Source organism: Ascaphus truei, chromosome 1, assembly GCF_040206685.1.
Source record: "Ascaphus truei isolate aAscTru1 chromosome 1, aAscTru1.hap1, whole genome shotgun sequence".
Lineage (NCBI taxonomy): Eukaryota > Metazoa > Chordata > Amphibia > Anura > Ascaphidae > Ascaphus > Ascaphus truei.
The window spans coordinates 191,509,821-191,522,741 of NC_134483.1; the positions used below are offsets into that span (position 1 = coordinate 191,509,821).

General features: G+C 39.4%; 1 protein-coding gene across 1 annotated transcript in view; it reads right to left on the bottom strand.

The window, feature by feature from the left end:
• CNTNAP4 (contactin associated protein family member 4) overlaps positions 1-12,921 on the bottom strand; it is a 580,041-nt gene that overhangs the window by 327,664 nt on the left and 239,456 nt on the right. Inside the window, exon 4 of the mRNA XM_075599587.1 lies at positions 3,520-3,667. Coding sequence (XP_075455702.1) covers positions 3,520-3,667 — 148 coding nt within the window. The remainder of the gene's footprint in view (positions 1-3,519; positions 3,668-12,921) is intronic.

Here is a 12,921-nt window from a genome sequence, read left to right on the forward strand (position 1 = left end):
TTCACTAAAGCCAACAATATCCCATTTAATATTCTCAAGTTCATCTTCCAGTTCTTGCTGTCCTGCTTCTCTGAAGAGAGTCCGGTAGTTCGGAATTTTCTAGGGATTCTTAGCACCTGCTGCCTTCATGCCTTCGTCCTGAACACTGTCAAGCCCAGGGACATTCAAGACTCTGGAAAATGAGGGCCACTGTTTTTTGATGTGTTCCATATTTGTGAATTGAGGCCTTACTTGCCATGCTAGGCCTCATTTGCATGTTGGCACATATATTTTCCTCGTTAGTGGGGTATATTATTCAAGCTTTCATAGTATTCAAAAACAAAAGGAAGAGAAAGAAATCCCTAGAGATGGCAAAACTCTCAGGTACCAGGTAGATTTGGGGATATAGCTCATTACTTAACTTGTATTATTTAGTTTAAAAATAGGGAGCTACAGGCAATGTTGTGGTGCATTATGTCCAGGGCCAGTTCAACCATCAGGCCAACTAGGTGGGCACCTAGAGCAGCAGAATTTGGGTGGTGGATGATTTCTAACACTGCAGGGTTTTTGTTCCTTGAGCAGGGAGAGAGCTGGGTAGTTTCCTTCATCCTGATTGGTTAAATTACCCAGCAGCAGCCAATCAGGAAGAGGTGTAAGGAGCCTTGGGCGGGGCCAAGCAGAGGAGTAAAGCGTGGATCAGAGAGAGGTGAGGGTGTGTCTGTGTCACTGTGTGTTTTGCTTTTTCCTGCTGTGTGTGTTGTCTTGCGTGGCTGTCCCTTGTGTGTGTGTGTGTGTCAGGGTAACAGAGACAGAGGGGGGAGGTGAATGATAAGAAAAGAGGGGGGAGGTGGGAATGACAGTGAGAGAGGGTTAACGAGAATGATAGAAAGAAAGGGGGAAATGATAGGGAGAGAATGGCAGAGTGATAGGGAGAAAAGGAGGAGTGACAGCGAGAGAGGGTGGGAAAAGAATGACAGGGAAAGAGGGGGAGTGTACAGTATATGAATGTTAGCTAAAATCTATTAGGTATAACATTTATATTTTTCAGCTATATAGAAGAAGAAACAAATCTGAAAGTTAATTGTGTGTGTGGGGGGGGGGGGGGTGCCAAATTGAAGGTTTGCCTTAGGCTCCAAAAACCCTTGTACCGGCCATGATGATGCCACATATAATAAAAGTACAACGCATAGATTGATCACTGAGAGGTAGGTATAACTGTAGGAGTATTAAGTGTAGGTAACTGGCTGATAACTGTTTGACCTCTTAGGGTGCTAATCTACTGCCACACACTGCTTGTATATGGCAGTATATATGTGCTCTGCAGGATAGCAATGTCTCAGCCGCTATACTAATGAAAGTACAGAGAATTTACTGATAGTGCTTTGATTGCAACAGTATCAACTTTCTTGCAGCCAAACACTCATACTGTACTAATGTAGCAGAAATGTATCTTTCTGCATTTATAAACTATTTAATATCAATGTATACCAAGCAGGGCTTTCCTATAGAGAGCAGTAGTAAATTTAAATTTATTTACTGAAATGCTTCTCTGTGATATGACATAGACGATTTGAATTAAATTAATGTAGCAGAGTCCTCCTCCTTACCTCCAATGAGGGGGGAGATGCTGGGTTGCCATCAGGAGCTCTGCGTTAGTGGGGAGAGGTAGTGGTGGCCATTTCGGACTGCCGCGCCTACACAGTTGCGATCGGAGCAGAGGCCATCTTTAAATGGCTTCAAAAGCCCATAGAGAATACAATTCCCAGAAGGATTTGCGGTGAATAGCGTGCGGCCAACTTTAACTGGTTCCGCATAGCCTGAAGTGGGCCTACGAGTCCCAGAATCCTCGGGGGGAGGGAGATCATGTGGGCTGTCCCGTCCAATGGATTTGAAGCAGCCTAAAAGGAGCAGGATATCCTCTGGGACATGGAGCAAGCGGGCTCAGTCGGAGAGAGGCAGCAAGACAGAAGGTAATGTCCAGGGAGCATGCTTCCTGAGCTAGGTCTATATACTGCCCCTAGGCCTCAGTTAGGCCCTGAGCCATAGTAGCAGAGTGTTGTAGGGAAGGCCCCAGAGAGGGACTCTTCTCCTTATTGTTAGCTCTGTGCTGATGGACGGACAGCCACACGGCACTCTGAAACCTGGGACCAGGCCGCAGTATTCTGTGATAGTGTTTGAGACCTCTGGCTGGAGCTCATACTGCTAGGAGGATCAGGACACTTTAGGAGAGAGGGGATTTGTGTATGAGGCCCCGCTATGTGGGACCCATTCCAACCCATCATGCCAAGCAGCACCTGGGTTCTGGAGTACCCAGGCAGGTACCCAATGTGCACCTACATTTACAGGGGGTAGCACTACCTCACATTTGGGTGGGATTTCTGGGACAGGACACCAGAGGTTATTGGTTTTACAGCACCTTCAGTACTTTGGGGGAACCATCATGTGTAGGGTCATATACTGTAGTGTGATATCTGTGTTTAGTGTGTGTACAGTAAAGCTTAGTTATATACATATGTATGGTGTATTACTCATTACTGTGTTTTGGTTCCTGTGAGGGGTTATCCTGTCAAAACTGGGATCCTTCATAGGTGGAGGCGCTGCATGCAGAGAGAGAGGGAGAGAGCTCACCCCAGGCTCCCAGAGGCGGAGGCTTAGCCCTCCTGTGAGCAGACAGGTGCAGCAGCACGTGTAGTTGCCCACGTAGTTCCCTTAGGCATAGGGAAAGGCGGCCACATTAATAATCATTATTTGTCTGTGACTTACTGCACAGGCATTCTGTACATTCCCTTTTAAATCAACTTCAGCAGCATGTATCTATGGTTTCCAGATTTGTAACTTGAAGACTGCAGTACCCACTGAAAGTCTGCTACATATCCCATGAAATGAGCTATTCGTACAAGGTAAGTACCTGCAGTATTTAAGATCTGTTAGAAACCAGCCTAGCAGCGCACTGTATATGCCAATTCAATTGAATAGATTGTTAAATGTACAATGTGAAAGGTGCTCAGAATCTAGAGAGCAAAACACAGCACCTCCTGACTGGCTAATTCCCTGTTGCCAGCATATTGCCTTCCTCAGTGAGGATCTATCTCTCTGCAATGATAAATGTATTTATAACTTTATTTAGTTTTAATTTCTTTAAGTCAGTGCTACAGTACGTGTGTGCTCACTGATGACGTAATTAACTGCCGACGTATGTTTCACGCAGGTAACGCCTTGTCAACACTAGCATATATGTATGTATTTTTTAACATTATTATTTATTATTATGTTTGCTAAATAGATCATAAGTGACATAAAAATTGAAATAAGAAGCAAAAATATTACCAGATTACATTATGATTTTCTTCATCAAACCAATATTATCCCCATATTCGCCAAAAATTGGAACAAAAACACAGGGTCAGATGGACATCTCTACCAAAAATATAAAATAACACTTTGTAATTTTAAAATATTATATTTGTTTATGCATTGACAGACTTACTATATGAATTTTATAAGAATCTGCATTTTCGGTCATTTCAATTCAATACTTACTGTATGTGCATCCATATATTTCTATTCTCATTCCTATCCTGCCATTCCGATTCCATTCCAATGGAGCAAAACGAAAGAATCTTGCTCTGATGTGATTTTGAAGTTTGTAGTGCACAACACTGTCAGCATTTGAATTTCCTATGAGTGTCTGAAAAGAGATCAATACATTTTGAGAATAATAGATTATCATCAATATTTTATTTCAGTAATATTACAGTTGAATATTGGTCTTCTTTCCATTCATTTCATTTTGTTTCTATATTCCTCTCCTGTAATGTTTGGATAAAAGGTATATTATTGATAAATTGGCTACTGTGAGGTGTGGGGCTATGGAAGGTTTATATACATATTAGTTTTGATCCTGTGACAGAAGTAGGCAATGGGTACAAAGAATGGGTATAGAGATTGGAAATAAATGTTACTTTCCTCTATTTACGCTTGTACTTCTGGTGTTACAGTACTAAAAGAGGATACTAAAATTGTTCTTCATTTCCTTTGTCGCTCAATCTGTACTACAATGGGTATACAGTATGAGAGTGGACAATACTATCTGAGAAAGGGGATAAGACTTTTTCAAGTAATCTTTCTAAATGTAAACAGTCAATAACACAATCGACCAAGTTGGACTAGTTCAGTGATTTTCAAGCCAGGTTCAATACTTCCTCCTGCAGCAAAAAAAGGTATAATTTGTAAGTTTTACACATTTTTATGAAGCACATTTTTATAAATATTTTAAAAAAAATCTTAGATATATTTTTATATAATGCCAACCATGTATGCAGGAAGTGCTATGTACATGAATGGCTATATAAAGATATACATACATATCTTGGCAAGAAAAAGTTTGTGAACCCCAATTATAATTATGAAAATACATAGTTTTTCCATGATAGCCTTCTTAATATCCAATAGGATTTATATTAATCAATTCCAGGTCTTTTGAAAAAATAAATGATGTATGAATTAGATAAACAATGAGTAATTAAGAGTCAAGGAATGTGCAAAAGTAAGTGAAACCCTGTTTTTATCAGTTAAACTAAAAGTGATAATTAGAATCAGGTGTTAAAATAATTAGGTAGATTTTAAGGGGTGCGTTTGGGAGGCCACACCCTATATATAGATATAGCCATGGCTGGTCCAGACTATCTTTCTGCCCTACTGTCACGTAAGTCCTATTAGCTACAGGCAGTGACAGGCTATTCTGTGGGGTTACCCCCCTCACACAGCCTCCTTGAGTAGCAAGAGAGAAGGTGACACTTGGTCTGTGTTGCAGCCAATCATGGTGCAGACCCTGTGCCTTCTCCTTTTGCATTAGGGAGGATGCCTTCCAAATTATAGAGTCAGTGCCTTCCAACCCAGGGAAGGGAGAGGAGCTCAGCCCCTCCTGGGGCTGATTGAACCAAGATTTGTGCATAGCACAAGGCCTCAACATTATCTGCTGGCCAGCACCATCCAAGGGCCCATTGAAACCCATTCTCCACTATATGCAAACACCGTTATAACATCTGCAGTGGCTGCATCAAATGAGGGTGAACATTGTGCCCATCTGTAGCTGCATGTTAACTTTCCTCTAAGCCTAATATCTACTGATTTCTCTTTACAAATACTGGCTCACTATAACAGTTAGGTCTCCCAGGAAGAAAGAAATGAGAGTTACATAGTAGAAGAGGTTGAAAAAAGACATACGTCCATCAAGTTCAACCTATGCTAAATTTAGACAACAGATACTTTATCCTATATCTGTACAGTATATTGATCCAGAGTAAGGCAAACAAAACCCCCCAGTGAAATATCATCCAATGGTATCTCATAAGGGTTCAAATAAATTCCTTTCTGACTCCAAAAATTGGCAATCCGATTACTCCCTGGATCAACCTCCTTCCCATGTTTACTTATTAGGTATATCCCTGTACTGTATACCTTTTCTTTCTAAAAAAAAAAAAAAGAAAAGATGTCCAACCTTTAATTGAACATATCTATTGTATCTGCCATCACAGTCTCCATGGGTAATGAATTCCACATGTTAACTACCCTTACTGTAAAGAACTATTTCCTTTGTTGCTGGTGAAATCTCCTTTCCTCCAACCATAAGGGATTGCCCTGTTTCCTTTGTACTGCCCTTGGGATGAATAATTATTTTGAAAGCTCATTGTACTGACCCTGAATATATTTGTACATAGTTATCATATCCCCCCTTAGACACCTCTTATCTAATGAAAACAAATCTAATTTCGCTAGCCTCTCCTCATACGACAGGTTATCCATACCCTTTACTAAGTTGGTGGATCTTATCTGCACTTTCTCTAGTTCCAGAAGTATTTTCTAAGGAGTGGTGACCAAAAATGTTCTCCATATTCAATGTGTGGTGTTACTAATGCTTTATAAAGGGGCATAATTATTTACTTCCCTTCCATTCATTGCCCTTTTAATGCAAAATAAGATCTTGTTTGCCTTTGCAGCTACTGCATAACTTTGGGCACTATTTGTAGTCTACTAGACTGTCTAAAAGCACTCCTGAATCTTTCTCCATCAAAGATTCTACCAATTTATCCCAATTTAATTTGTGAGTTGCCTGTTTATTCTTGCTTCCCAAATGCATAAGCTTATATTTATCTGTATTAAACCTCATCTGTCATTTAACTGTCCAAGTTTCCAGTCTATCCAAGTCTTTCTGGAGAGACATTATAGCCTATTCTGATTCTACTACATTACACAATTTTGTGTCATCAGAAAAGATGGAGACTTTGCTCTCTATGCCAACCTCAAGGTCATTAATAAACAAGTTAAAAAGCAGGGGTCCAAGTACCGATCCCTGAGGTACTCCACTAACGACTTTTGCCCAACCTGAAAAAGTTCCATTTATGACAACCCTCTGTTGTCTGTCCTTTAACCAGTTTTCAATCCAGGTGCATATATTATTACTGAGTTCAATTTTCTTTATTTTGTACACCAACCTCTTGTGTGGAACCGTATCAAAAGCCTTTGCAAAATCTATGTAGACCACATCAACTGCATTACCCTTGTCTACATTCCTACTTACTGCCTCAAATAAACTTTGGCATGACTTATCCATCATAAATTCATGCTGACATACTAATATTTTTTTATCCCAATAGTTATTGCTGAATATTATCCCGTAATAAACCTTCAAGTACCTTCCCCACTATTGATTTCAGGCTTACAGGTCTGTAATTCCACGGTTGTGATCTAGCTTCCATTTGAAATATAGCCAACACATATTGGCAACATCCTGTTGTTGCTGGCCGCAATATTTGTCCGCGCTCGTCATAGAATTATGGAATAAAGTCACCACGCATGCGCAGATGGGCCGCATCGAGCGCGGACAAATATTGCGGCCAGCAACAACAGGATTCTTCTTTTGAACTCGAAAATAACTGGATTTGCCTGCTGATTGAGCCTTTGGAGTCCTGCACCAGCTATCTTCACCTAGCAGTTTCAAGTGAGAGTTGGACTGTGGAATCTGGATGCAGATGGCCTGACCTGATTGGCGGTGATTTTATCACATACTGCTTGTTTTATACCTACCCTTGTGAGTGAATTTTCACCCCCCCATCCCCCCTACCCCTTTCCAATAAATGTACAATTTTACGCTATGGGGCATGCGCTCTCTCTTCTTTTTTTCCTATAGGTAATCCTTGCATGTGGTTCATCCTATATGAGAGCTGCCAGAGTTCCCCACGTACCAGAAATTACTGTTCAACCATTGAGGAGTTTTACTCAAAGGACTGTTTTTTTCACACATTTTTTCCGCATTTATTTTATGTATTTTGATGTGTTGTTGAGTTTTATAGGTCACTTATAAAGCACATAATTATAGTATATTTATATAATAATTTTATAGACATTATTAATATTATTAATATTTAACTATTGCTTTATTATATTATTTGAATTGTCCAACACTTCACTTTTTTGGCGCTACTTTATATTTTCTTGTTTTTTCATATATATATATATTTATATATATATATATAACAGTAATAAAGACAGCGCCCTTCACACACTACACCCAAATTGCTGCAGCTCTGATCAAATGTGGCAAGATGTTGCACCAAGCACAGATGTCTAGTTTATAAGTTAAGCATATTAATATGTATATGGCATGAAACAAATGAATTACAATTGTAATATATGTATTGTGGTTGTGGGGGAATGAACCCCGTATTGTCCGGTGCTTCAAATGATCCACAGGTAAATCTGGGTGTGTGAAAGCAGTCTCTGACACATATGAGAACAAGAATGGCCTATACACAGGCATGAAGATCCTGTATGAGGGGACCGGCAACAAAAGCATACGGCAAGATAAGAGATAAAACCTGGGTGGGGGGCTGTTGCACAGGGAATGGTTAGAGACAGGGAGAGAGGCAACCATAAGCTACCCCTCCCGTGTACTCACGATACAGTCACCTGCTGCCCTGACCCAACCCGGTGTGTTCACTGCCCGTGCCTGGCCGGTCCCGTCTCCTCGGGCGTCGCGCTGGTATGTGACGTCATCTCCGAGGGCCGACAGCTATGCTGTGGATGAATGTGACATGCGCTGCCAAATCAGCGATCCTGGGTAACCCTGGAACGAATGCAAGGGGCGGATCCAAACGCAGTCGTCAGGAAAGGGAAATAAAGACCAGCTCCCAGCTCCGTGTAGTAGCCTGCGTGCTCCACCAAAAAATATAGTGAAGAATGTTCGTGGTGTATAGGTGGTCACTGCAACAGGAACTCAGCCGCAAACGTGAATGATTAAAAACAGCTTTATTAAACTAGAATGATGCGCATCACAGAGAACCACTCTGACGCGTTTCGTTCCTGTGTGGAACTTTATCAAAGAGTAAAGGTCTCTCACACTGGAGTCAGATATATACATAGATTCTTATCCTGATTGGTCAACACTTAATTGTAAACAGGCAATTGCAATCAGTAAGTTGTATAATTGGTGTTGGGAGGACCCTATACAGACTGCAGTGTGTATGATTAATCAACAACATTAATAAAAATGACAAGTAGACAATACAAAGTAACATATAAATTAAAATCACAAACAGTGAATTGCAGCATCTATGATATCAAAATATATCATATACAATAAAAAATGGATAAAGGTTTAAAGAATCATTGAATCATAAAATTATAATTCTGTGGAGAATGACAAAACAATTATGAAAACTAGTGTATGAAATGGGCACAAAGAGTACCAACTATAGGAATAAATGCAACTATACATCGTTCATACCTCATAGAGAAATATGCAGAATTGGTAAATCCAATTGTGTATTGAACTGTAATGAATTGAAAAATACATGAGATGCACATAGATACATACCCCCAAAACTCCCCATCCGATTAACCCATAAGGAAGTGTTTCAACTCCCAGTCCACGTTGATACCATGGGGATGGAGAGTTTTGAGAGTGTATATCCAGTACTTTCAAGTGAAGCACATCCATCTTGGAGACAGCGGCGATTACAGACGCAATATCTGGAACCATTTCGGATGCTATTATGCAGAGGTGACCGTGGAGTCTTCAGTCTGGTGCATGGGCTGGTCCCATTATATGCCTTATTTTTATTGACAAATTGTAAGTGTGCATTTGTCTTGTCCATGATTTATTAAATTTTTTATCTGATTTTACACAAGGATCGGGCGCTTTTTCTCTTCTTTTTTTCTAATATATATATATATATATATATATATATATATATATATACATACACACAACAGTCCAATAAGAAAGTCTCTTATCTCTTTCTGTTGTTGCTGTAGAGGAAGGCCTTTCTGTTCTCCTAGGTCACATCCTTGTGTGCTATGGCACTCTCTGTGTCTGGGTATAGAGGCCATGTCCCTTGTATTGCTGTCAGCTTACAGTCCTTCTGGGTGCATCAAGACATCATATTTTCCTCAAGTCAGCCCAGTTGTGGGCAAAGGATATCTCTGCAGACCTCTTTCTCCTAATATCAGCCCAAATGTGAGCTAAGGAAACTCTCTCCTGTTTCTCACAACATGCTTTTTCTAAGAGTCTTAATCAGCCAGGTGGAGTCTGTTTGATTGCATGTGTGCAATAAACCAGCACATTGCTGGATTTAGAGGCAATTTCTCTCCAAAACGTGATAAGTCCCTGTTACATTTAGGTAAGTTTTTTTTGTACTTTGTACTGTAAATGTGAGCAATATGCAAATAAGATATGTTGTATTTATCTGTTACATGTATAGGAACCACATTGTGTTATATCTCACAAACTATCCATGTACTGTATGATGTAGAAATCATTGTGGAGACTAATATAGTAGTAGTAAAGGTTATGCGCTAGAGGTAAACTATTCTCTCAAAAATATGATACGGTAAAAAAAGAAACATGAACCACTTCACGTACTATAATTCAAATATATATATATATAATCACCACATTTATGGTGGGTAAAAAAAGTGACAAAAACCCTCCACAGTATAGCATATAGCAACTGTAAATATTACTGTACAGTAGTGGCAGCTTTTATTTAAACATTTACCGGCGGCACTGCGGGATCTACTCCAGCTGGCGCCCGGTCTAGACCACGCGCCGCCGCGTGTTGCCCGCGCACCCCCCTCCACTTCGCGCGCATTTAAGCCCCCCTTCCGACCCCGGCTCCTGCTCTGCCCCTCTGCTTCCCCGCACCCCCGCTTACCTCACTTTAAACTCCAGGGGTGTCGGGGAAGCCGGGGAAGCCTGGCGCGCATGTGACTGTGATGTCACAGTGACGCCGCGACAAGCCGCGTCACCACGCTTCCCGCATGCAACCTGCCATGCGGGAAGTGTTAGAATAAAACCTGCCGGTGCTGTATGTTCATTTGCATGTCTTAGACAGGTCTGCAACCCTGTCTTTCACCATATTCGCCCAGCACACAGCACTTCCACTGCAGCAAAGGATTCTGGGAAATGACATGCAAATGATCACACAATGCCACCTTTTATCTCAAGCTCACATTACATGAACAACCCTTAGCCAATGCATGCTGCTTTAAACACAGCTTTTAAGCAAGTTCTTGGGAGATGCAAAGTCAGTTAACCCACTCACAGACATGTTTCAACCGTGATGTGTATCATCAGTGTGAGGTTGGTTGCTGACACTTGCTCATTTGAGATTAAAGAGTAGGTAATCACCACATTTATTAAGGTTATGGTGGGTAAAAAAAAGTGACAAAAACCCTCCACAGTATAGCATATAGCAACTGTAAATATTCCTGTATATTCATTTGCATATCTTAGACAGGTCTGCAACCCTGTCTTTCACCATTATCGCCCAGCACACAGCACTTCCACTGCAGCAAGGGATTCTGGGAAATGACATGCAAATGAGCACACAGTGCTATATATATATATATATACAGTATATATATATATATACAGTATATATATATATATATATATATATATATATATATATATATAATATATATATATATATATATATATATATATATATATATATATATATATATATATATATAGTCTGCTGGCTGCTGGCCCTGCAGCTTGGTTAATCATGGTACAGTGGTATGTTTAAGAATAAACCTGTAACTGTTTAAAGTTATCCTCTGTTCTAATACAAAGAAAAATAAAGTGATATAAGCGCTAAAGCCTAAAAACTAATTAGTGATTATCAATATCTAGTGATAACAAAAACAATGTATAATGGCTAGGCAGCCAGGTGAACTACTGAATTGTACAAACAGACATATACATGAAAAAAAATGAACCAGGCGTCTAAAACTGTTCCTGTGGCTCTTCTGAAGATCGCAGATTCATCCTATTGGACATTTATATATGGTCAGAGTATCAGTTTTTGTTTTAGGAGCCTGATTAATTTGTTTTCACCTCTGTTCTAATCCAGTTACAGTAAAAGAACTGCAAGTACAACAGTACATGTCCTAACATACATACAGTACTGTACTCCCTGTTTCCTTTCCCCCAAAACCAGCCACAATAAACTCGCCATTTACCTTCCAGGAATACCACCCTTTTTTTCTGTCATTGTTCTTATATGTTTTTATAAAATACTGTATTTTTTTTTACTTTATTTGATATAATAATACAATTAATACAATGTATTATCTTGATTTATAACACAAGAAAATTGGTGCACTTTACAGGTGTATACTTTTTTTAGTCAATATGAACCTCAGTCCTGTTTTTTTCTCATTTATCTCTCTCATCCTCGTCAATCTCTACATTGCAGATTGCATGGGTTGTATGAAGGCTTTATAGGGGTTGTGCCACTGTTGCTGTACTTCTGTTAGCCAACAAGGTTACTTCATGGATTACTTGTTAACAATAATACTTTTAAACATCTGCATGATTTTTTGATTCAAAGTTGACAGCTGTTGTTTCGGTAGAAAAAAATCTGTTTGAAAGGGACTACACCTGTACATTATTAAAAATGAGAAATTCAGTGTTTGTTTACAAAAGAGTATGTGATCGCTAGTGATGAAATGCTTAGATTGTACAACAGTGCAAGTATTTGAAATTCTAAATGCAAAAGCTCATTTTTTGATGCTAAATGAACATTATTCTTTTATGAGCTCTACTCAACTTAGAACCTGATTCAATGGGGTTTTTTCAATAAACTGAAATAGTATCAAATTGGGCACTATTGCATGGAAACAGCTTCCATACAAGTCAATAAGAGTTTTCCTTGTTAAGTGATTCCAACAGCAAGGCACTATGACCTGCTGAGTACAGAAATTTTAACCAAGCAAGTAATGATTTGATAGCAGAAACACCTGGCTTTTTCTGTTTATAACAAAGTGGTTAAATCACAATTTTTTTTTTTTAACAGAACTCGTACAAAGGGTCCTCCCTGAAATAATGAACTTTTACATTGCCTGTGTTTTTGCTTCTATTCTGGGAATTCAAATGGCTCCAAAATCAGCCTTAGTTCTATGGGCGGGAATGTAATAGGAGGATAATTTTGGTTATTCCTATTATAATACCTCCAACACCATCCTCGAATTTACAGGAAGACTACTGGCAAATAAAATATAAGTATTGAGGGATGTAGTGTGCCCCCAGAGTTACAAATAGATCTGGAGCTCTGATTTAAACATTGTAAATAAACATCAATATTGCAAATGGGGCCAATTGCTGCTAAATGTAAACAGCCATCATTGAGAGAATGCCCTCTGTGTTGTGCACTGCATACTGTACATAGTTCCTATTACTATGTACTTCAAAGTGACTGTGAAGCAGACTTCATTGCTACAGTACCACTGATAACACAACATATTGTGTTATAATGCAGAATTTCAGTTTCCATAGGATTCCTTACCAGTGATAACAGAGCATGACCCATCAATATGCTACAGCAGGAGGCATAACCTTTGTTTCATTTATAATTTTTTTTTTTTTTTAAGTAT